Here is a 27,204-nt window from a genome sequence, read left to right on the forward strand (position 1 = left end):
TTTTACAAAGTGACTGAAAAACATTTCCATCTGTATTATTATGATAACGAGTTCCAAACATTTTGATGTGTAATGTCATCACCAAGAGACTGAAAATGTTACGTTGAAAAGTACATTTCTATGTTGTTTGGCTTCTAATCCTACATAATAATCTGTTGTGATGTTTGTAGGCCCTTTTGATCGTCTTAATCAACCTGGGCAGATTTTTTAGTCAAAATGACTGAAATATTTACACATTTTATAAATTGCCTGAGAGAATCACATTTTACAAATTGACGGTAATATATATGGGAAGAATGTCCCAACCAAGACGTAGAGAAACAAGAATGAATCCGTTCAAATGAAGGAAAACAAAATGCAAATTTCATAATTACAACCTACCAAATTTATATGTATAAATTTTAGGTAGCTTCCTTGTTCGAGGAATGTATCCGTGAATATCCACACAAAGGAACAATATCCCACTTGTCTGTAGCTGTACAAAGAAACTTATTCGATGTCACGTGTCTCAGTAACAATCAAAAATGATATTTTAAAAGATATATATCGTTTCGGGATATTATAACCCGTGTTCGTTTCTCAACTGATCACTTGGATTGTTTCAGGTGTTCTACATAGGTGTCAAGTCTCAATGGACGGCTGAGAAAGCGCACGTGACAACTAACGACCACGGTTCCTAAAAAATCCATTGAGTGATAGATAACAATGATCAATCAATCAACGTATTATCAGTTAACCCTTTGAACAAAGTATGTTGTTTTTACATCGGCACTTCACGCCATGATATGAGTGTATTCCCTTTGTTTTAGTAAACCTAGACATGTAAACACTCACTCTTGACATATCCACTGTGCAAGATAACAGTGATTAATCAATCAACTTATTTTCTGTTAATCCTTTGATGACTAGGAACGATCCGTTGATTTACAAAAAAAAGTAAATCAACTAATCATTCATCTCTTGCTGGGCTGCCACATGCATATTACATAACACACATTTCAACTCACTTCAAACCTGGATTTAGATTGAATAATTACCCCAGACACAATAAAAGCCAAATGGGAACTTTTGTCAGATAATATAAGTGGCGCCCCCACTAATTGTACCTGTAATAAATTCATTAACTGAGCACCAAGTGAATGACGACAAATACACAAGTGTAGGGTTAGACGAGAAAACGTGGATGACAACAAGGGAGTAGTAATCGTATTATCGACGCAAGCCGAAATCCGAAAATGCTTTCCTTGCATGGATACTTTTTTTAGTATTAAACTATAACCATCTGGGGTATTTCCAAATGACGACATCCGATGAGCTCCGCTGTTCTTTTTGTCTGTTTGTTTAGGCTGAAGAAATTAATTAACATGCGCCCTTTGTCGAAATCTTTATAGATCACAGTTAACCAATCAGTGTTTATGCAAAAATGCGTAAAACAAATATAGCCTCCAGCCTCCAAGTTTATTTAGCTGTCCTTGCAGACGGTAGCCCAGTCTCTGGTCACGCTCAGTTGCGTTGCGTATCATCCGGGTACTCACGGGGGAAAAAACAATAACAAAGGCAACAACCAGTCCGGGGAATTGCGTTAGATCAGTGCCCCTTTAACAGAATCTAGAATAACCAATGTTGCTTATGAACACACTAGTGTGGAATAAATTAGGTTGTAAGAATTTATGCGATTATCACGATCTGTACTGCATCGTCGGCGTCAATGGCGTCAAGGTCACAGTATGGCCACAACTACATTGAAGACAAGTTTGGTTTAGTGACGAGTCATCTTTTATGCTTCGTCATGCGGATGGTAGACATCATGTTTACTGGCGTCGCAGGCAATGCATACAGAAGGTGGACAGATTTGGTGGGCGTAGTATGGTAATGCGGGCAGCCATCTCCTACGCATCTTCCCAAGGCAAGAGAGTTAACTGACTTTTTAACTGAGTCCAGTTTCAACTCTTGCCAAACTAGGTTGTAATTCCTGGGCTCGATCCTAGCGCTGCTAGTGGCTATTATGAGTTATGTCCCTTCTATGCTTCTCCTATGGAGCAATCAGATTCAAGCTCTATTATCACTGGCATTTGCTTCAAACCAAATGACTTCGCCCAGTCAAGACAACCTGATCAATAATCAAGATCAAATGATCAAGTGCATCAAATCATGTGAGCACCTTGACAAAAAACATGAAAAGATTTGGAAAATATCTGTTGACAAAGAGTTGGCGGTGCACATGCTTTGCAAATCCTGCAGTCAACCGAAGTCTGCATGACAGTTTACGAACCGGATTTCGATTTCATTGAGCGATTTTGATTGGACTATGCATAGACTCGTTAGTCCAATCAAAATGTAACTCCATAATCCCAGCCTAGTTTGGAAACTAGACTTTATAGTCAGTTAACCCTCTTGCCTCGGGAAGATGTCTCCGACACTGGTAGAACAGACTTGGTGCAAGTTCTGGGGAATCCATGTCCTGCCATGGCCCTCCACGTCTCCAGATTTAAACACTTTCAAACATTTATTACATACACTGGATGAACGACTGCAAGCACAGTTCCTGGCTCCAATGTCCTCAACTACCTGAAGCCCGTCCTCCGCCGACACAGGGGCCCAACCCATGGCAAAAAGGTTGCCCAATTTGGTCGCCTCATACGACCAGCAATGGGGTGCTGTGGACACATTCTACCCCAGATCCACACGGGGGAAGAGCTATTATCGTTACCCAGCACTCACCACGAGGAGGTTGCTCTTCACGAGTGCCACACCAACACAGAATGACTCAAAATTTGTTAACACGATATCAATGTCAGATTTATATCTGTGTCTCTATCAAAGTGGAAGCCATCTAAAATGTCAAAAGTATCTGAACCAATGGCACTGAGTAGCGTTGATATTCTATAATTATTGTTCTCAGTTATCAACGTACTATGGAACTGGAGGTTGATTTTCTGCCATGGTCAAACGTCAGTTTACAAGCTCTCTTTTTATTTTAAGTTTTGACAGCCTTAGCATGTCGATGTTTCATGGGTTGTACAATTTGCCAGTTTACACTTGTATCTCAGTGTAGAAGTTATGACACTTGAAGTTATATTACAAAGAATCTTCTACGCAACCGTGGCATTTTATAACATCAGGAATGCAAACTTTAAGTTGTTTTGTTCCTGCGTGAAAATTGGCGGACTTCATCAACCATATGTGTGGTGAGGAATATCATTTGACAAATTAAATTAATCCTAGCTCAACGTTCATCGACGACTTGTCTAGGCATGTTTTCTGATCCGATTCTGACACCTTGAAGCGTTCTTGCTAACTGGGGATTCCATAGAGACAAGGAGAAAGGTGTGTAGGACTGTTTATATACATGTACCGACTCAACACAATACAGGGGAGATAACTCTGTCATGTTTTGGATACCACAACATTTGCATATTTTCTAAAATATCCCAAACAATATTAGGATTATGAGTGAAGTTTCAGCAGGATCATTGGTGAGTTGATGAAAAGACAGATACCCATGTTGTTATGTTATTTTTGTTATTAAGTTCTGCAAGTAAATATATGATATTTAGATTCAAATTTGGTGATTTAGTAATATATAGTAATATTTAGAGTGTACCTAATTTTCAGAGGTAAGTTCTGTAATTTTGCTTTATGGATATATGGTATCACAGAACAGAATTTGCTACAGAATTCAAACCTGTGACATGTATTTGTGTGGGTGATATATTGTAAAGTTTATTTGACTTCAAAGTGAGAGTTGATGAGAAGGGACATATATGCCCCTGTTGTATGTTTTGATATATTAAAGACTCTACATAGAACATCATCAAGATCCACATTGAGCAAATGTTCAATAATCATACCTGCACAGGTACTGTGGTTATGGTTGTGGGATCCAACATGGACGATTCCCCACAGGACAATTTCGCAGTACATTGTAACCAATAACATGATGGGATATGGGATTATCATTTTTCATATGTTGTTGATTATTAAGGGTATGTGTGTGGACATGGAACATGTACCCTATAGACACTCTTAAGGAGACAGATTACCACAGAATCAGGTAGAATAATGCAAAAACTTTTTACTGTGAATATTACAACATTGTTTAGTAGTTGACTGACCCATGAAGATCCGGGTTTGAATAGGTCTTCAGCAACCCATGCTTGCCCTAAAAGTGACTATACTTGTTGTAAGAGGCGACTAATGGGATCGAGTGGTCAGATGCATATCATTGTATCCCAATTGCATAGATCGATACTCATTGTGTCAGTCACAGGATTTTCCGGTCCAGACTTGACTATTTACAGACCACCGCCATAGCTGTAATATTGCTCATTGCGGCATTAAACAGCAAAACAAACAGAACTTTGTACAATTTAGTAGCAAATGACCAGAACAACAAATAAATGTTTTTTGTACTTTTGAAATCCAATTGAATGAATGTTTTTTTACAGTGCAACCACCTGGTCCATGCTGGTTTTGTTTGGGAAGCCCCGATGTAGAGAAACATCTGGTGGTCAGTGTTGGAATGCAGGTCAGTGTTCATGGATTAGGTCATAAACTAGACCCCAGTAAGGATTCTTGATGTATATGTTATGTTAAGCTTAGCTTGTCAAGACCAATAAAGCTATTGGTGCATCCTGCCACATTTGGGAGACAGCAAATAGATGTTTTCAGGAATTTTACTTTTATTCATCTAGTGATATATAAACTTCAAGGATCTATCAGCTAATATCTGTTGATACTGTAGGCCTAGTTTATGTAGGACATAAACATGCTGTATTTTCAATGTAGAGCTTGGTTACCCATAGATTTAACCATGCTTAATTGAATTGGTAGCCTAACATGCAGCATGAGGTTTCAAATGTTAAATTAAGACGCTACCATCAAATCAGCTGTTTCAATTCATAATGATTTGATAACCTCTGATTAACCAATCAGAATTGAATAATTTATGGTTGAATATTATTTTAAGATTGTAAATTAGATGGCCATAGAGGAAAGGAAACCAAATACTATAGGTTGGTGTTAAAGGAAACATATTGTTTGGTTATTAATCAAAATTTCCTATTTTTTTAGTTGTTAACTAGTATCATGGAAAGATTCAAAGACTTCGTAGCTGCATGTGTGTTTCCAAGTAAATATAATTCCTGTGAATGACCTACCTCTATTACATCATTGGCATAATCCTGTATGTTGGCTATCATCACACTATAAACATTTGTAGATTTTCAACAGAAGTCCTCTTCTCTGTCAGCTATTCATAATTACTTGTGTGGATAATAGTCTTCTACTGCCCAATGCTCAGTTCTTTCCTCTGTGTGAGTCATTATCTGAGAAAACTTTCTGAATATTTTCTCGCACACTTTGGTAGTTTGTCACACTGTAGTTAATCTAGTATTTTCTAATAACAGTCATAGATACTTAGTATCTTATTATTTGGTGTATCAAGCTGAATTGATCTCATAAGTAGGTAATTGGAAATGTGTTGTTTGGAAGGATGGTGTCACCCTCTTCGTCATCGTCTACAGCCTACATTGAGTGCGGGAAATGAGCTGACCGGGGATCCACACACAACCTATTGGAAGTGTAGCATCACTCTCTGTACACTAGAGACAAGATGTCCCCTTGCACACCGCTCTCTGTGACCTTGTTTCACAAGATATCTGATGCCTGGAAGAAGGCTAGAGGCAGAAGACAAAGAAAGATAGTGCGGTTTCTATAGCTTCGACGACATCAGAGGAGCGATCTTGCTCGAAGGGATAGTCTTCACCAGCACCACTACCTGAGATTAATGAAGGTACCCAGCCTCAATTCAACCCTATACTCACTCTCAGTGAATTTGAACAGGTAATAAAGAGAACAGGTGGATATGGAGGCCTTGATTGACGACGTCTGATCACAATAACAGATGAGGTGGAGGCCGTAAGCAATAACAACTACATGTATTGACTTGGAGGCAACCACGCCAGGACACCATAGGACCAGGGCGACTGTCTGATGTCAGGTTCATGTCATGGAGGAGATCGTGTCCATGGAGGGTACCCATACCTCTGACGGTTCAAGGGAAGATATGGACACCTCTGCTTTTGGGGTACCATATGGCAGGGTCAAGAGACAGCTGGCCTTGGGTCTCCGTGGAGGTTTGGACACCACAGAGTTAAGTTTGGCTGACAAGCCTGCACAGTTTCTACTCTGCAAGCTAACCAAGAGCCCTGAACCACAACCACCCAAGCTTACTAAGAAGGCAATTGCATCATCCAGCCATGACCATCTGTTATCACAAGGTTACCGTTACAAGCAATGGTTACGGATGCTCACAACAGGGGTTACAAAGATCGTTTGGTAGATTGATTGTTGTTTAACACTGCACTCAGCAATATTACTTGGTAAATAATTAAGTCTGGGCCAGACAATCCATTGATTGATATCACAAACATTGAATTACAAAGCAAGTCCTAAATCAAGCCAATGAGAGGTTTGCATAAACTGAAGAATATTGTGAGATTACCTTCATCTCAGATGAATAGACGCACTTACAAGATACATGATTGCTCGTTTCCAGACTTTCCATGTATTGATGAGGGTTACTACATGTTGGGGAAATCACACAATGCCAAGATGACTTTACCCATGGCCACGACTAAGGATCTGGAGTCTGTCAATAGACATAAGATGGAGATTGGATCGTACACAAGATGATCCATTCACAAACATGAACAACCCTCAACCTAGCTAATTAAATGTCTATTAAAAAAAAGGTTGTCATGAACAGGTCACTATGACACATAGATCATAAATAGTAGTGTGATGTTTGAAGCATTTATTATGAGGTTTGTTGATGTTAGATAGACCATCTTGTGTTTAGCCAGAAATTCTATTCATTGCTAATGTAGAGGATCATTCTAACAAGTATTATTCCATGTAAGCAGAAAGTATTTTACAACACACTAATACATGTTTGTTGGAATGTTAGTTTAGAATGGAAGTGTAAAATCACATATTTGTTCTATTTGATATGAGGTTGTCAAAACAAAATAGCACCAATTGATTGTGAACTTATCTGTATATTATCATGATATAACATTAAGTTTTCATATAATAATTAGATTCCAAACAAGTGCTTTTATGAGTTATCATGGTGTAACATTTATACAACATTTCATATAATTATAGTTTAGCAAGTAATACATATCATCAGGTAAAATGCATATCCAAAATATCAGTAATTTCAGTCATAGCTTTTTAGATAGATGCTAGTCTAAGGTAACGAGAACACATCTCCTAGATATACTATTCAATAAGACAAAAGCTATGTCTACATAGTTTTATAGATTTAAAGCTTTCAGATAAATACTAGCCTAAGGTATCAAGATCCCATCTCCCAGACATAATATCCAATAAGACAAAAGATATGTCTACATAGTCTTATTCAATTGCCTTGAATTTTTTATTTATGTTAATCTGCCGTCACTTATATTAGAATAACATTCAGCAATTACTTCAATTTAGACTCATTAAGGATTAGCCCCCATACAAGCTCGTCTGTAGTGATATCATAATCTCTTTCAAAGCACCCAGTAAATATGTCAACAAGATTAGTGCCAGTCCATCAGGATTAACAGGATTAAGTATTCCTCTCTGTCTAGCCATTCATTAACCATAGGGCTATCATGATATAACATTTATACTAAGTTCTCAAATAATAATTAGATCCACAGCAAGGGCTTTTATAAGTTATTATTGTGTAACATTTATACAACATTTCATATTTATAGTTTTGCAAGTAATACATATTATCAGGTAAAATGCATATACAAAATATCAGTAATTTCAGTCATAGCTTTTTAGATAGATGCTAGTCTAAGGTAACAAGAACACATCTCCTAGACATACTATTCAATAAGACAAAAGTTATGTCTATATAGTTTAATAGATTTAAAGCTTTCAGATAAATACGAGCCTAAGGTATCAAGATCCCATCTCCCAGACATAATATCCAACAATAGCCATTCATTAACGATAAGACACACCCAAACGTGTATCAACCAATCATATTCCTTTTTATTGATCTAATTTTTGTTAAATACATACAGAAGCAAAATGTTAAACAGAAGGGGTTTGACGCTCATACCAAGCAGACCTCTCTCCCACAGCCCAGACGGTTGTACCGACTCTATGGGCACCCTCAGCTATATTCTAAGATATTGTAAATTGTTCTTTGTTAATTGTTCTTGTAAATAAAATTGTGATTAGTCTCCTGTGACTCCAGCTCTTTGCTGACAAATTCCGCAATGAAAACCTGCACGCCATTTGGAAGGTTTTGTTCATCCAAATAGAACCATAATAATTTGGCGGAGAATCGTCGATTTCGGAAACACGGAGCCCAGGAACTAACTACAACCAGCTACAAGAACCCATTGGAGGGCATGTTCAACCATGATCATCTAATGGAATAACGAGCAAGCTGCATCCACCTCTGACCTCAACATTGGATTAAAGACAACCAACTCCTCCAAAGACACCAACCAAGGAAGAAAAAGTCTTCAAATATTGTAAGTACTTCATTACATTGTTGATTACTTGTCCTTCTTTAATTTAGTATGGTACATACTAAAAGGTGTCATGGCAAATATGGAGTCTGGAATGGAAAGTAACTTTGAAAGTGAAATTCCAACAGTGTCTTTAGTTACGCACCTTGCCAAAAGTGTAATTCAGGCAAAATTTGGTACAAAAACAACAAATTGTTTAGTAGATACAGGGGCATCCATTTGTTGTATTTCGTCTGCTTTTCTGAGCACAGCTTTTGAAAACCTTACTCATGGAAACTTACACTTTCCGCAGGTTAAAGGTGTTGGCGGCGAATTGCATAAAGTGTTCGGTTCAGTTGTGTTAGATTTTGTCATTGAGGATCAAAAATTTTCTCAAAGATTCTATGTTCTGCCTACACTACCAAAGGCAGTGATACTAGGTGAGAACTTCCTTGATGACAATGATGCAGTCTTAGATTATAGCTATCGTTCCTTGATACTTAAAGGGGCATCTGCGGTAGGAACTACTGCACTCTTGTGGGCGGAGCTTATACGAGTGATCTGACAGGTCAATATGACGTCATAATTAACACACACATTTCATTGGTTAATGCGTAAACGGGTGAAGTCATGTAAACACCCACCCACGTGGACCGTTTGACAACAAGGACATATGTTTTAATGGTAATAAATATCTATCAAACGATTCCAGGGCTTTTCAACAAACATGTAGATCTTTGGTTTCAAAACCTACCTGCCATGTCGTCTTCACATCTTCATAAAATGATACCGTGGAATGTCAACGACTTATCCAAAGCAGTCCAACACAGAAATTATACATGTTCTCGTTCTGAGCTATATTCTAGATCTCTGGACGAGAACGAAATATGTTTGTCGTGATGAATATGAGCAGTGTAATTGAACAAAAAACATAATATGTGTTACGGCACCAATCGTTATCCTGTGTACAGTGTACGGTACATCTGCAGTTTATAAATAGCATTTCTCACAATATATAGGCAATTGGTGATTTCAACAGTGTTTTTCTTCGTTGTGTTCGACTTGCCTCATCTGGAATCTGGATGACAAAGATCGTGTAAAAAACCCCTTATAATGGTTAAAAAATATTTTCAAAGTAGTTATTTGTCGTTTCCGTTACATTTTTTCATTGCCCAGTAGCGATGTATTTTGGCAAAGTCACACTTGTGCGATGAAGCTCCTCATGCAGAAGTAAACTTGACAGGTCCCAGTGACCCAGATCCCTGTTGATTGGCATGCCAAGTGTCATTTGCATAAGGCCATCCATATTTTTTGTATGTATTTCTCCCATCAAGCCTAAACTAACCAGAGAGCAGGCGGACGAAATAAAATATATTACTTATCAAAAAATGTCTTTCAATAATTGTGTAAGTTATGTTATGACATTTAAAAAAAAAAAATTAAACACTTTGTACTAGAATCTAGTTTATGAATCAATTTATGATGTAGATGGATTCGCTTTGCTTTGGAAGCGAATTTTTAATAAACAACGGAAGTTGACCTGGTTCTTTTATGATGGTGCAATGGAAGATCTAGTGGTATTTCTTTTATTAGATCGGTGCACAATTTTCCACAGCGGCAGCAAAATTAAGACACGAAAACATTATATTATTTCACGTCGGAATGGAAATAAAAAGATTAAAATACGGACAGCCTCACAGACTTCGAAAAGATGTTCAAATAAATACTTGTTCACATTAATTCTGTCATGAGCGAGAAAATGGATTTCAACATTATTTTCATCAAGCTTATTCAGGTCGCTGGCTGCACAAATCATCCTCTCTTGTAAACTACTTCGGCTTGAACTCATGTTTTGTCTCGAAGCTCAAAGCAACAATGTTTCTCTCAGATACATTTTTTTCTCCATCCATGACGTGCATCTGTCATAATGTGCCTCAACAATCTTCCTGGTCCTCATTCAAGGCGTCATCACAAGATTCCTTCCAAATACCCACCACGTGATCACAGTTACGACCTTGGGATGAATTAATAAATTAATTTGCACTTTTAGAAAAGATATTTTTTCGTGAATATTATTATTAAAAAATATCCTGTACATGGTACTTTTGGATTGCACTGCGGATTTCTTTCATTACTTTCTAAAACTTTTTGTTTTCCCCTTTCTGACCACGCGAACTCCTAGCAAACACGCCCTATGAGCGCATTGAGTTGCTGCTTACAACTTTCAAAGAACTTTGCAATTTCGCTTGTCCTCAATATGAGCAACATAACATTTTCATGTAAATCCTAATTTGACGAAGAGTTGTTCGAGATAATCAGGGAGCCTTTGGTCATTTCGATTATGACATTGGTGACTTTATCGTGGAGAAAGTTCCAATTCATGATGACATCATTCCGATTCACAACTCGAATCGACAAGATGGCGCCTCTCTTCCCACCCTTGCAAGTGCAACAGAAACTTTGACAAATTCAGTGCCGATTCTTGGGAGTAGTGAATCAGTGTCACAGCGAGATTTCATTGTGGAACCAGATGAAGCCGAATATGTATGTTCACACTTCTTTTCTCAACCATGCGTGACACGGCACAGGCAATCGCAGTTAGGGAATGGTGCGTCCACCATGTTGCAGAAATTCGTCAATAAGCCATTTCATCGATTACGTCACAGTTTATGTGCACATACGCGTCACGTGATACACAATAATATTTCGAGGGACAAACATTGCAGTTTTTCGCGCGCCTCTATTTGACAGTTGTTTTGACGTTTACCCGCATCCATATTAACATGGCTTCTACATCGCCTTTGTTTAACGTGTCTCTGCTGCTTGAAGATGTCCCTGGAGCTCAGTTTATTTATCCAGACGTCGACAGACATTCAGTTGTTCAGCTGAAACGGTGGTTGGAGTGCCGAGGCCTGCCGATGACAGGAAGGAAGACCGAACTCGTCGAAAGGTAAGTCGTCTTATTTATTGGTTTTCGTTAAAAATAGTATATGTAAGTTATGAGAATCTATGAAATATATATCTTGGTAAAGGTATCGTGCCGTGATTGTTATTACAATGGTATTACGGTACTCTGATGATTAACCCGATGTGCATATAACTTACGAGACAGACGTCATATCAAAATCCAAACCGGAAGTGATTTCCGTAATATTTGTTTATGCTAATAACGGATAATACTGAAATACATTTGTGTGTTTCAACTCCATAAATGTATGTGGGAATAATAGAAATCTGTCGTATTCGTTATCAGCATGACATTTGCCTGGATGAGAGAATTCGGGCACTAAACGTTCGTCTGAAAAAGGGCAATAACTGTTCCAGTTTTCACCATTTCATGGACACTTAGGCCTAATGCGTCCATGACCCTTCTAATCTAACAGCTTGGGCTATAATCCGGTAATTACTATATTATTTTTATTATACTCACATGATGACCACAACCTGGTCTGGCAGCCCCAATACTATATGTACCTCTGTCAATGATTCTGTTTACACATGCAAACGTTTTTGTTATTATTACTATTATTTTCCAGATTTTTTAAGGCATAAATAATCCCACACAACGAAAATTTCCACGCGAAAATATATAATTTATAGCCATTTTCATCTCTATGTAGTGTTTTTCTTCACACACTTGGGCTATGTGAACATAAGTATACAATTAATTTATTTACTTATATGCATAATTATTACTTCAAAATGACAACTGGTTCAGTATATGACACCATTGCTTCAGGTCACGAGTAAGAGCATTTCGGCATTTTCGAAATAAAACGGGTACCTAACCCTAATGATCCTAAAGGGGTGATTGATCTTGTCAGTATTCTTCATGAAATTGCTATTTAAAAAAAGAAAGTATGTATATTACTATACTCTGCAAAAAACTTGATCCTATTATCATGATTACCCAATAACAATGATTAAAGTGATTGGACTAATATTACTAGTAATAATATAGATGGAAAGTAATCATGCAATCATTTACTAGTATGCTCAGGGGTTGGAAACTGAATTCATCTACTCATTAATCAATATCTGAAATTGTAACATAACTGATGTTTATCCATTGTTTTCACACAGATGTCAAGAGTGCATCACAGCTCAGCAGAACACGAACATTGCCATTTCCATTGATAATGGGAAATGGTACCAAATAAAGGTTCAAGATGTTTTGGCATCTCTTAACAGGTAACTATGAGGTTTCAATTCCAGATTTTATCTTTGACCAAATGCAAAGACTGCGTAAGAATGGGTTGAAATATTATTGATGCATTTCCATTTCTGGATTGAAATGGCATTGAATTCTGTTAACTTTTGTCAAATGGATTTAATATTGTGAACAACATTTGTAATGGAACATCATTTAAAAAGTACCCAAAAAGAAAATGTAAGGGAATTTCCATTACTGTTCACAGCATATTTATTCTGAGAAAATTATATTAATCACTTAAATACATTTGTAATTGAATTAATCAACTCATAAAAGAATTTGTTACAGGAATCCGAAAATATTTTTCCATCAGGTTGACATAAAAATGTTCGTAATATTTTAATTTTCAAAAGCTTCATGTCTTAATATTGGCGTTGTGAAAACAATATCCTTTGGGTCTTCTGTCATGAAATCCCAGGAACCCACCCCCACCCCACCCGCAAATTAAATCAAATAATTGGTCCCTTAAGAAAGATAATACTTGCATCACATATATGTGATTACAATGTCACATAGCTCGGTTTTAAGGAAGTTGATTATACTTGCACCAGGTGCATGTTGACATGAAAACCCAGTTGCAACAAACAAAATCAGCTTGTCCCCTGGTCCAATAAATATATCAAAGTTGAAACAGGCTGGTCTGCTGCCCGTGTCTTGTTTATTTTTGGATTATTGCTGTGAAACGTAATAGGAACATTTGCACACAATCTAGAAGTACCCACAATGTGACAATGTCAAGCCCACGAAATCATGACAAATTACAAATAACACAGATTAGTTATGTAGTATGGTAAATAAACTGTACAGGTATTGAATGTGATCCAAGATTGATGTGTGGATACACAAGGGTTAGACTTATAGACACACAAATTTGGAATTTTACATGCATTTACCGTATTCGACGTAATAAGCGCCCCGCTCCAATAAGCGCCCACGGCGATATTTGCTAATAAGTGAACAATCCCAATTAGAACCCCTTCCAACTGATCAATGTACACAAGACTTATTTATTCGCGTATAATACACACTCGTGTGTTATATGGACCCTTAATTATGGGCAATTTAATTCTGGAAAAATATATCTGTCGTACATAAACATTTCAGCCTGTCAGCATAAACCACGAAATTTATCTTTCAACTGTTTTTTTTTCACCAAAATAATATTTTAATAACAGCCCCCTATTCCTAATTTTGAGAGCGCCCTGGGCGCTTATTACGTCGAATACGGTAGTGCATTTTGACATCAATATTAGGTTGCATGTTAAAATAATATGTTGCAATGGTGCATGAATTATATAGCCAAATAGATACATGTGTCATGATTGTGTATTGCACTATTTTCTCTTTGTTTTACAGTTCAAGTCCGTGTTCGGCTGTGAGGCAACCTCCCACACCACCTATCACTGGATGGAAGGCCTTCCCTTCTGGCAACATCCCACCAACCTTCTCATATGGCGATATATACCAGTATATCATTGCATCAGCCAGACTACAGCCTCTACCACAAGTCACTCCTATCAATGACAGTGATGATGATGATCAGGACAACACCTTCAGCACTGCAAAGCCAATGAAGAAGGGACGAGCTTTTTTTAAGAGTGGCCACATACAAAATATTCAAACATGTTCTAAAAATGAGTATTATTATCTTAAATGTGAATGTCTTCCATCATACAGACTAGGTATGATGTACCATGTACATGTTACTCTTGATAATTTTGCAGTCATCCAGGATGCATCATGTGATTGTGTAGGTTCAGCCACTGGACGTTGTAGCCACATTGCAGGATTGTTGTTTGCATTAGAGGATTATACTGTCAACTTTGGCTATACAGCACCCTCATGTACTTCTTTCTCTTGTTCCTGGAATAAACCCCGAAACAAAACTAGAAACCCACAACCTGCCCACACTTTGCAGTACAGCAAAAAGAGAGCTCCTAACCGTGTTATTGATCATGACCCATGTCCTGTTGTAGATCAGTCTCACAGAGCTGACAGTAGTTTTGCAACTGCTTTCATTTCTACTGCACTTGCCTTGGATACAAATACTTCATGGCAGAGTATCCTAGAAATTACTTATGATGATTATGAATTGTCTAATGACTTGAAGTTATATCTCATGGATAAATGTGATGTTTTCATTGAAAATGTGAAAGAAAGTATTTCAGAGTATGGAGTTGGCCCTTGTGAAGTACCTGGTACTGTGGGTCAAGCAATTTCTGATCAGTGGCATAATGCCAGGTGGTACAGAGTGACAGCATCTATTTGTAAAGACTGTTCTATGGTATCCACAGATCGAGGTAGATATCGCTTGTTATCATCACATGTATGGGGTATTGATTGTTTTAATACTGTTGACATGAGGTATGGATCACATAATGAAAAAAAAGCCTTTGAAGACTATTCATTAAAATATGTAGAAACATTTACCTGCCTTGCAAGTGGTTTCTGGATAAATTCGAAGTATCCTGAACTAGGATGTAGCCCTGATGGCATCTTACAGTCTCTCAGTACAGATGTGGCTGATGGTGTTTTAGAAATTAAGTGCCCATCAGTACTTGAAAACATTAATCCAACTGAGGCAAAAGAAAAACTTACAAAGAAGCAATACTATTCATTTTGCAGCACTTTCGAAAATGGCAGACTGAAATTGAAAAGGAATCATAAATATTATTTCCAATGTCAAATGCAAATGGCCATCTGTGAAAAATCTTTTTGTGACTTTGTAATATGGTCGCCTGAGGGTATGTCAGTAGAAAGAATACCCTTCAATAAATTATTTTGGGAACAGACATACCGCCTCTTGAAAATATTTTACAAAAATATTCTAGTTCCTGAGATATTTGAAATGAGAGTACCAAGAAAGCTACTTCCCTTTGATCTGTCCAAGTAAGCATAACAAACATGTAACATGAGTGAATGTCCATAAAAAACAAGACACAGAAGTTAATGGTCAGTGTGTTACATTTATTCACTTCAACATTTCTTTGATCATAGAACTGAATCACATGATGTATTATTTCGAAATTTTAATGCATCTGCCGTCTTGTTTATTTGACTTATTGACTTTTGCCATTGACTTTTTACATTTCTTGGTGTGAATGTTGTCCAAACTGCACGAAATTGCTTAAAATGCAATCAAATGTTTAAAAATTTTCTGGGGGGGGGGGGATGCCCCCAGACCCCCCTAGAATTTTCCTCTTTTGGGAAAACCTGCTCACATCCCTGTGTATAATTCAGCTTTTTTTGAATACACTGTACAGTGTATCCCTGTGAGGTTGTCATGATTATTAGTACAATATACTTCATGTGTAAACTTGACATTATACTAGGTGAGCTCCATATCGTACCACACTTATGGTGAATATTTTTCTTGTGCTGCATTCATAAAGAAAGTGAAACACCTTTGCTTCCAGTTAGTATGGTGAGGACTAGTACTTGTTCTCATTATTCAAGCTAGTAAACATTTCAACATTTTTTCACTTCTAATTGTACATATGCAATGTGAGAATGATGAAAGTTAATAACTAGTATGCATGGTGTACAGCTTTAGCAAAGCAACTAACTGTATTCAAGTTATGTTCTTACGAATACATTTGATAACTAAAAAACACTAATTTTAGATTTCCGCAGTGTTTATTTGCCTCGATTTACAACCATGTAAATTACCAAAAATGTGAAGTACTGTCATTTGTAATTATTTTTATACTTCATGGACTAAGTATTTCACAAATGTGGATACAAGTTAACTTTGATCAACACAGCATGAAGAGATTTTGTCGCATAACTACTTACTGATGCAAGTACATGTACTGTCATAAATCGTACATATGTAACGAAGATTCAAAATTGCATGTGGTACCTTCAGAATCAGGAAGGAGAAAAGGACACATTTGAGTTTAAAATACATAATATGTAATAGAAACAATCATATCATGAAAACAAAACCAGTAATGACTTCCTGAAACATTTATTGTTTTCAAGGAACAAGAAGTACTAAGTTGACACAATCAGAACATATTTTTCATTGTTTAGAGTTTAACAAACAATTATGGCGGTGACAAAATGGTTGGGCTGAAAGGCATAAAAATGTTTTGCATATCTACAGCGGTAATGTTATTAATATTTTTCATTATTACTATTTTCAAAGTAATAGTTACATTGTTGGAATATTATTTTATCATAAACTAGATCAGTGGAGACATGCAGATACTGTTACAATTGAAACAATGGTTGTGAGTGTGTAGTTTTTTTAATATAACCACGAATCATACTTCTCGCTGAGTGATACCTCCGTAATGTTTACTCTTGTAGTCTTGACATGTCAATTATTCACGCTGTACAAAAGTGTGCATACCTCCTATACGGAGACTGGGTCAATGTTTCAGGCCTGTTCCCAGGACAGACATATCAATTTGTACAACAATACCATGTTCAAATGATCATTCCAATACATGCTGCAGTTGTTGGGAAAAATACCTTGATAAACAGTGAAATAATTGTAATACCTTGTATTCTAATAACAGTTATGACGATACATCTCACCTTCAGGGACATGTAATAACACAGGTGAAGTACTACAGCCAACAATGCTGTTAAATATTAAAGTGGTTCAAAGCTCATATGATGATGGCTGCATGTCTTTGAAGAAAGTTTAGCATGATTCCAAAAACGATTTTCTGGGATAATATGTATGAACATTATGACACAGAACAGATCACAATTGTGAATGATTCAAACATCTACATTCACAAAAATAAAACTGATTAACTAATTAGTAGCTATTTGATAAGGACGCAGTGAAAACTGAAACAGACATGAGTCTAAAATTGTTCACCAGCGCCAGCCGTGGACATATACATGAGGTGTCAATAAAAATTTGACGCGCAATATTACTCTTTGTTATTATTTCTTGCTGCAGGTAGTGACAAGTCATGATTGATCACCGATATATGGCATCGCAAATGGAACCTGGCGATAGATGCTGAGTGATGACTTGGTTCATGATGTACATGTTTTAGTGCGCTTTTTATTGTAAAAAAAAAGTAGTATTTATGAGATATTGAAAAATAATCAGCCGATAACGACAACTACTCGGACTAGAATTATCGTACCTCCTATCACATGTATTATAAATTCAATCATGGTAATGGGCTCATGCCCTATTTAACAAGTGGTGGCTGATAGTTGGAAAGCATTCCTATAACAAAAACTATCTGGGACGCTAAGTGTTTCATTGAAAGAGGAATAACTGTGTTTAATATACGATACTCCCTCAACCTTCCCACTGATCTCTCCACATGTATTCTTGTTCTAGCAATAGATCGAGTCAAGATATCTTCTTGAGGAGTCAGCTTGTCCCTTTTGCCTAGAAATGGAGGAATATTCAAGTGTGCTCTACGGCTCATGAGGAGATCTTTGATATTGAAGCCTCTATCGGCTAAGATCAAATCACCTGGGTTAATTTTTTCCAGAAAGCCTGATTTCCTGATAATATCTCTGTGTGATATGCTACCTTCATATGCATCAGACAAAAATGTAACAGCACCAGTTGGAGAAATACCAAGTAAAACTTTCAAGGTGTTGTGAGTTTTGTACTGAGAGTACATGTTACCTTGCTCACCATAATCACTTGGTCGCTCAGAAAACACTTCGAAACAATCAACAATAACTCTGATGTTTTTGAAGCTTTTAAACACAGATGGCAATGTTTTCCTGATAAGATGTCTAGAAGGAAAGATGTGATCTTTCAAAGTAATAAATTTCATGTACAGAAACTGAATCCAAGTGGTAATGATACAGGAAACAGAACCGACACTGATGTTATATCTATAGGATAAATCTTTTGTTGGAAAGTTTCTCCTTAATCTGACAAGTGTCAAAACAAGCTGGTCTTTGATTGATAAAACCCGGCACTTGCCAGGTTTACTGGAACTTATCTTATTTCCACGCCAGTAACAGATGTCATTTACACTGTCACCAAGGGAAGCAAAAAGATGATTAAAATGAACAGTTTTCATGCCAGTATAGTACTTGAATTTCTTCTTATTAGATACCAAATTATTAAATAGTAAATCACAGCTTTTGTTGTCAAGATCCCTGCTTATTTCACAATCTGAATCAGGGACTTGTGCTGTCATCTTTTCATAAATTTTAGATACCAGAATGCTGGAACACACAAACTCAGTCTGATTGGACTCATGCTTCGTTGTTGGCATTGCTTGGCAGGCAGCATCACTGGACCTGAGCTCAGTCAAGGTAGCCTCTTCTATGTCAGCACCAGTAGCACAGACATTCTGTTCCTGTTGACATAAAAATTAACTAATGATACATAATGTTTGATCATTAACATCTAAGGCATGGTTAGGAAATTGTTGTATCTTAGTGGCAATGTCATGGTTGAAGTAAGTTCCCGGTGCCTGAGTGAGTATGGCTTTACACCGCTTTTAGAAATACTCCAGCAATATCACGACAGGGGACACAAGAAATGGGCTTCACACATTGTACTCATGTGGGGAATCGAGACCATTCTTTGGCATGGCGAGTGAACACTTTAACCACTAGGCTACCCCACCGCCCCTCCTGTTGCCTTGAGGTCATACTTGTAAAATCTATTATTTCAACAATACCATAATACCACCTATTACAATGATTGCATCAGCTGCTATTAATAAGATAAACAAATGGTGAACAAACACACAACGTGCTTAAATGCTTAATGCATCAATGAAAACAGTGTTATCAATTTCAATGAAATTGAAAAGGGCAGGGAATAACTTTTAAATTACAACTGCTTATTATCTAGCCATGGTGAAATGACATTAATGAATCTAACCCTTTAAGGTTAGGTGTAAGGCGACATTTTCATAAACAAGTTATCTGCTGAACATGCTGAAGCTAACGCTGACTTGCAACTATGTCTATATTCAAAGAAAATATTCCTTTAGGATAACATTATTAATGGTTTACATTCCAAAATTGCATACCATAATTTTTTTTACTTAAACAAAATATGGATCTAATATTTACCATTGTTTACACGGTTAAATATGATTGCAGAGCCCATTTTACATCTGATTACAGCTTAAATAAAAAAAACTTTACAAATGTAATACATTTATGGCAATACAAAATTTGGTCCATACCAATTCAGTATTGACTGTTTCCTGCCACTCCAGGTGCTTTCTAGAGGTGTATGGGTGGTCAGCTGCACACACTGCAAGTAAAGATAGGCCATCACCTGCTGTAGAAGTGGGTTCCAACCTGGGTACCTTACATGGAAGGGGACATCTCTCCACAGGGCTCTTTCTTTTCTTAGAAAATTTCACCACCTAGAAAAAAAATAATATATGGACTGCACAAATCTGCCACTATGTTTGGAACATGGGCCTAGAATCTACTTATTGCTCACATGGTTGCTTTAATCAATTTTCCATGACATTTGAACCCAAATTAATGTTGTCATAATTCCTAATTAAATAAATCTAAATCAGTTGTTAAATCTGAAAACTGTTCACCAAATTGACAAAATGTGGTATGACATATCCAGTAAACACTTTGAACATCGAACATTAATTTGACCTTCTAGGCCTAGTCTACCTATGGTGGTATCGACATAGATCTAGATCTATGTGTCTGACGTTATAATGAAAAAAATACACAAATAATAACACGTACCTGATCAAATGTATATGTTGCCGGGATAGGATCGGGATGTTCAAGTGAAGGACCATTCCCGCCGATAAAGTGCTTTGAACATATGTAGGTGTACTTGTTGACCTTGTCCGTCGTAAAGCCCTCTCGACGACAGGCGCGAACCCACCTTGTACACTTCTCAGGCTGCTTGTGAAACTTAGGAAACAAAATAAAATGGATCCCTGCCATGTCAGGCCTATCCGTATAGCGGTTGTCACTTCGGCAGATCCCATACGCACAGTGTTTAGCTGGCATCGTGTTAAAATATCCGAAACCGCGCTACGATTCTAACAAGCGGAAGAGGGACAAAATGGCAATGTTTGTCCCTCGTTTTCGCGCATGCGCGAACCCAAAATAGAGCGGAAGTATCTAAAATTCTATTTTTAGTAGTTTGGCCTTGTTGATGAAATGGCTTATTCGAACACATTGCTTCTGGACTGAGCTAAATAACCGAAGTGTTTGGAGAGATCGCAGCTACTTGGACTTGAAGCAACAGATATTAAACATTGCAGCAGAGGAAGGATTGGTGTGGACAAAACGGGAAAGGGATCCCAGATTGTATTTTAAAACTTGTGCACGAAGTGTATCCAAATACCACGAACAAAAAATACATGGGACAAGTGTGGATCTAATGATCAAATTCAATTTTGTGTGTGAAAATTCTGTGAAGGAAAAGGAAATTCATAATTAAAGTTGTCTTGGAATATGTGTATTGGAGTTTTCGTTTATCGTAAGTACAATATTTTCTGGATATGCCTTATGTAGGTCAAAACATCAAGTATGTTTCGTCACTTATTTACCAGTTGCTTATGTGCATTGTGATGTTGATACATGTGACATATTCATCTATTGTAGTCAAGCTGAGAAATATTGGCGCAACTTCTGGCGCTTCAAATTAGGCCCCTTCCTAAACACTAGCTGAAAAATCTGTGTAATAATTTAATTTATGTACGGAAAGTACATAGACAGTTGTCAACAATATGCATCTTGAGTAAATAAGTATCAACAGGTAGAATTCTGTGGAGCAATCTAAGCTGAAACCATCTAAGTTTAGGGTCTAGAGTAGTTTTGTGTGCTCTGATAAATAAGCTAGGCCAGTTCATATCCATTAAAAGTTCCTCTTCCCACTTGTCAATAACTTTTAAACTTTCATCGATTTGACTTATTACATCGTAATATTTCTTTGAGCCTTTTTTACATGAAAAGAGATTGGCAATAGATATATTTGTATTGTTTGTTGTTTCCAGGTGCAAGTCTTTATTAATGCCTAATTGTATCATGTATTTATTTACTGATCTTGTAATACCATAAAATTCAAGGAATTTTATTTTTAAGTATTTATTACAGAATTGTTGCAATGTCATAAAATTTCCATCATGGTTTAGCAGGCAATGTATGCTGTGTATGTTATTGAGATGAAAGGTTTTGTTATCTAATGATTTGCAATTTATAATAATATTTTTATTGTATAGCAGGAGTTCCCTTAGGAACTCTTCATAATTATTGGGTTTTATTTTATTACTATATTTAGAAAAGGCAGTAAAACAATCTTTCCAAAATTGGTTTGTTTTTTTTTTAGCAAGCTTAAGTGGAACATCATTTCCCATAAATAGTAAATCAGGAAATTCAGGAGTAGTATTAGTCATTAAAATTATCCATTTCTTTTCCAAATCAACATTTAGTAACTTTTTTATCCAGATTATTTTCAAAGAGTCAACATATGCAAAAATATCTATCATACCAAGTCCTCCTAGGGAAATAGGTTTACAAGCAACTGTTCTCTTTATTTTGTCTGGTTTATTACCCCATAAAAACTTGGAAAGAATAGTATTTATCTTTTTAAGGAATTCATCTGGGGGACTAGGGAGGGTAAGGAAAAGGAAATTAAGTTTTGAAATGAGCATTGATTTGATAACTGCAATTTTGCCTAATGGGGTTATAATTCTTTTCATCCATCTCTTAATGGTTTGTTCAATTTCAAAGATTTTGCTTTCAAAATTAAGTTAAATCATTTTATCTCGATTGGTAGAAAAAATTATGCCTAGAATTCTAAAGGTTTCAGGGTTCCATTCAAGGTTTAAGTCTGGTCTAAATTTGATATTACTATTCTTCTTGGAGCCTATCCAGATTATTTGAGTTTTATCAAAATTTATTCTTAATCCAGAAATATTTGCAAAGATATCAAGAGTGTCTATAGTAGCCTCGAAGGATCTCTTAGAACCATCCAAAAGAAGTTCTATATCATCTGCATATTGCGCAGTTGATGACAAAAAGATTGAAGCAATTAAAACCTTTCCAATGCCAAAATCACAAAAGCAGATTCGCTCTTTCTTAGGGCCTCACAAACTTCTATCATGATATAACATTTATACTAAGTTCTCATATAATAATTAGATCCACAGCAAGGGCTTTTATAAGTTATTATTGTGTAACATTTATACAACATTTCATATAATTATAGTTTAGCAAGTAATACATATCATCAGGTAAAATGCATATCCAAAATATCAGTAATTTCAGTCATAGCTTTTTAGATGGATGCTAGTCTAAGGTAACGAGAACACATCTCCTAGACATACTATTCATTAAGACAAAAGTTTTGTCTACATAGTTTAATAGATTTAAAGCTTTCAGATAAATACTGGCACTAATCTTGTTGACATGTTTACTGGGTGCTTTGAAAGAGATTATGGTTGTACTATAGACAAGCTTGTATGGGGGCTAATCCTTAATGAGTCTAAATTGAAGTAATTGCTAAATGTTATTCTAATATAAGTGATGACAGATTTACTCAAATAAAATAGTTCAAGGCAATCTATAAGACTATGTAGACATATCTTTTGTCTTATTGGATATTATGTCTAGGAGATGTGTTCTCGTTACCTTAGACTAGCATCTATCTAAAAAGCTATGACTGAAACTACTGATATTTTGGATATGCATTTTACCTGATGATATGTATTACTTGCTAAACTATAATTATATGAAATGTTGTATAAATGTTACACAATGATAACTTATAAAAGCCCTTGCTGTGGATCTAATTATTATATGAGAACTTAGTATAAATGTTATATCATGATACTTCTACAGAAAGTATGTGAAAAATTACGCTCACATAGCGCTTCCACTGAATGCATTCAGAGTCAGAAGTAGGAAAGAAACCAAAGTTCCAGTGGTCACTTGAGTGTGATCAAGCATTCAACAGACTCAAATATGCTATGAGTAATACACCTGTTCTGGCATATCCAAATTTTGACAAAGAATTTCTTCTCACAACTGATGCCAGTGATATGAGCAAAGGTTTTGTTTTGAGTAAAAAAGATGAGAAAAATAATGAAGATCCAATAGCTTTTGGTGGTAGAGCTCTTCATGGCAGTGAAAAGAACTGGAGCATTACAGAAAAGGAAGGCTTAGCTCTAGTTGAAGCAATTAGATCATTTCATCCATACCTTGCAAATTCCAAATTCACAGTCTTCACTGATCATATAGCATTGAAATGGCTGAAATCCATCAAGGATGCCACAGGTAGGCTAGGGAGATATTCTTTGGAACTTTCTACCTACACTTTTGACATTGTTCACCACAACGGCAAAGCCAATGGGAATGCCGATGCTCTGCCACGTAGGGAATATGAATATGAGGAAAATATTAACTGTAGTAACCAAACTGAAGAAGATGCTGAGAAAACAGTCTTCTCAGTAACTTCAATTCAGCAAAGCAAATTAACAAGCAATACCACAATCTTGCCAAACACACATTCATCGACACAGGTCACACAGACAACTCAGACTTGCGGATATTTGCACACCTATTGTCAATCACTTAGAATCAGACACACAGACAACACATTGGTCAGTCACCAGAGGATTATCAGTCAGTACCAGTTAATGTTGTTGCAGCATTACATGCTACAAATACTGATGTTACACAAGACACAATGGTTGAGGTAAGTATAAAAGAACATCCAAACTTACGTCATCTACACAGGATTTGTCCAGATTTCATCCAGATCTTTGACTACAAAGAGGATGATGTTCTTCCACAAGATGAAAAGGATCATCAAAAGATTCTTATCGAAGCCAATACTTTTTAAATTGATGAAGGCATCCTATACAGATTCGTTCCACAAAGACAGAAAGGCCATGCGGACAAGTTCATTAAACAGGTGGCAGTCCCAAGAACCCTCAGGAATCAAGTCCTGCAATCCTACCATGACTCAGAGTTTGGCGGTTGCCACCACAGGAAAGAAAGGATGCACAACACCATGAGCCAAAGTACTACTGGCCCAAAATGTACAGCGATATTGCTACTTATGTCCAGACGTGTGAGGTATGTCAACAGACCAAGAGGCACTACTATGGCAAGAAGGCACCACTTCATCCACTACCTGTAGAAGAGGTCTTCACCCGATGGCACGTTGAAATCCTCGGTCCCCTGCCAACAACACCAGACAGGTGTAAGTACATTTTGGTCATCATCCATCATGCATCATCCAGATGGTGTGAAGCCTTTCCACTTCGGACCCAAGAAGCAAAAGAAGTACCACATGTTCTCATCAGATAAATATTTTGTCGGTATGGCGCTCCAAGGACCTTAATTTCAGACAGAGGTCAGAACTTCATGTCCAAACTTATCAAAGCAATTTGTGAACTTTTGGCAATTAAATTTACCCATACCAGCCCATACCATCCTCAAACAAACAGCTGTGTAGAAAGGCTCAATTCTTATATCAATCAATCACTAAGAGCCTATTGTAACAAGTCTCAAAATGATTGGCCCCATTTTATTCCTGGCATCATGATGGCCTATTGAATGGCCCCAAATTCATCGACACAAAAATCCCCATACGTTATGCTTTTTGGCCGAGAAATGAGAGCTCCTCAACATGTAGCATTAATTTCAAAAGAAAATTTAGGCCACAATAACAAAATTTATCTTTCAAAATTGCTTGAGGAGCTGGAAATCACTAGAACAATTGCAGCTGAAAACACTGCGCGGGCTAAGGAGATGTATTCTGAACAATATAATCGAAAGGCTAAAGAACCCGAAATCGCCCCAGGTCAAAGAGTTTGTCTTTATTGTCAAAAAGTTGAAAAAGGCCTTTCCAACAAATTAACCAAAAAGTGGTATGGTAGCTATTATATCATCCATACAGGTCCAAATTATACCTACAAACTACGCCGAAGTTCTGACGACAAAATACACAAACCACTAGTCCATGCCAACCGTCTGATGCCATATTTTGATCCTGCTGATCGTCCACAGTATCCTCCAGAACCATACCTCAATGACACCAGTAACATAGATTCAGGAGTCATGGATGACAATGAGGAACCAGTCAATGATACTCAGCTTGACAGCAACAATTCCCCATCAACAAGTTCAACTTACCAAGCCATTGATCAATCACCTCCATGACAGAAAGGTAACAAGGACAATTCAAAAACTAAGGCAGGCCCTTCCAGCAACAAGAAATCGAAGCAAAAGACCCCAACAAAGAAGAAAAACCCTGCTCCAAATACAACAGAAAAACCTGCAGGTTCCAGTACAACAATTACCAAGGAAAATCATGCCACACCAGATCCTAGTGCTCCAAACAAGACGAATGAAAAAGTAAACAAAGGGAAAAGAGGAGTGAATAGACACCATCACCAGCCAAAATCCAGAAAACAACTTGACAACCGCCAGATACCACCTCCAAGTCCGAGTCCAGCATCAGGTAATCAAACCAAGGATATCCCTCAGGTCTTCAATCCAGAGGACATCCACTCAATTGTAAGTTCCAAGAGAGCAAATGGCAAAATCTACTACAGAGTGAAATGGAAGGACCCAGAAAGAGGAAACACATTGGAGTATGGCAGCAGCATTCCAGATTCCATTCGGAAAGAATTTCATCTCAAAAGAAGTATGTCAGGAAAACGACGAAAACATCCACTGAATCATAAGTTTTTTTACCAAAAGGAATCAGCACAAGACAATGCATCAGTCAATGGTCTGTCAGGGAATACAATGTCAGGGAATGTCGAGCAAGACAACACCAAACCATGCATAGAATTAGATGTCAAACCATATCTATTTATTCCAAAACACCTACGAGAAGTACAAAGTAATGGAATAAAGAGAGTCATGGGCATTGAAATTATTCAAGGAGACTGCTACGTTAAGACCTCACATACCCACAACAAAGATAACCATGATTACCATACACACTATTTTGAAAGTGTTCCTCCCCACCTCATACAGCGGTACCTTGATGACACCTGGAAGGATCTCTCCCAGTGGTTCTATGAGCCCGAAGATTATCATCCATATAATCCGTCTCAACAACCAATCTAAAAATCCAAGAGGGTAATTTTTCCACATAAAGACTATGGAGACATCAATACCTTTTACTACCGTGCTACAAACATGTCCCATAGACCTAGTATCCCACACTAGGATCAACTCCCCATATACCTCTGTAAACGCCAAATGAACATATATTTTTTACACAAAATACAAAATCTCCTGAATAAACGGTGCAAATCACCAAACAGCTATTAGCTGTATCTTGTTTTGTTTATTTGTGTCCATTCTTTTCACTTTGGGTTATCTAATCTCACCAGTTGTGAACAAATAGCATCAGCCTGATCTTCTGAGTTATTTGTATCACAACAAATTTTGAGCATTGACCTGATCAACCAATTTCAAAAGCGAAGTGAAATGAACCAAACCGAACAGAAGCGAAACATAACGAATCGAAACAAACCAAACAGAAGCAACCCGTAC

The 27,204-nt window shown here is 37.0% G+C and overlaps 3 protein-coding genes across 8 annotated transcripts in view; 2 read left to right on the forward strand and 1 right to left on the reverse strand.

Annotated features, from left to right (window-relative positions):
• The window catches only part of LOC124114626 (CWF19-like protein 1), a 329,927-nt gene that overhangs the window by 245,978 nt on the left and 56,745 nt on the right, over positions 1-27,204 (forward strand). For all 5 annotated transcript variants that reach the window (XR_007218701.1, XM_048385574.1, XM_048385573.1 and 2 more), the window contains one exon: positions 4,449-4,528. Coding sequence is in view for 4 of the 5 variants with exons in the window: in XM_048385574.1 (XP_048241531.1) it covers positions 4,449-4,528 (80 nt within the window). In the remaining variant the exon portion in view is untranslated. The remainder of the gene's footprint in view (positions 1-4,448; positions 4,529-27,204) is intronic.
• On the forward strand, positions 11,171-17,628 carry LOC124114624. Its single transcript, XM_046475299.2, has 3 exons — positions 11,171-11,475; positions 12,609-12,716; positions 14,095-17,628. The coding sequence occupies exons 1-3, from the start codon at positions 11,309-11,311 to the stop codon at positions 15,629-15,631; spliced, it is 1,812 nt and encodes a 603-aa protein (XP_046331255.1). The 5' UTR covers positions 11,171-11,308; the 3' UTR covers positions 15,632-17,628.
• Positions 16,006-20,841, reverse strand: LOC124114625. Of its 2 annotated transcripts, none has more exons than XM_046475300.2 (3): positions 20,416-20,841; positions 19,884-20,069; positions 16,006-19,040 (listed from the first exon to the last, which is right to left on the reverse strand). In XM_046475300.2, the coding sequence occupies exons 1-3, from the start codon at positions 20,686-20,688 to the stop codon at positions 17,901-17,903; spliced, it is 1,599 nt and encodes a 532-aa protein (XP_046331256.2). In that variant the 5' UTR covers positions 20,689-20,841; the 3' UTR covers positions 16,006-17,900. The 2 variants fall into 2 exon arrangements, with proteins under 2 accessions (XP_046331256.2, XP_048241534.1); XM_048385577.1 differs by having other exon boundaries at positions 18,868-19,040; positions 19,884-19,954.

The sequence above is a fragment of the Haliotis rufescens genome, unplaced genomic scaffold (genome assembly GCF_023055435.1).
Source record: "Haliotis rufescens isolate VD_foot unplaced genomic scaffold, xgHalRufe1.0.p SCAF_6, whole genome shotgun sequence".
Classification (NCBI taxonomy): Eukaryota; Metazoa; Mollusca; class Gastropoda; order Lepetellida; family Haliotidae; genus Haliotis; species Haliotis rufescens.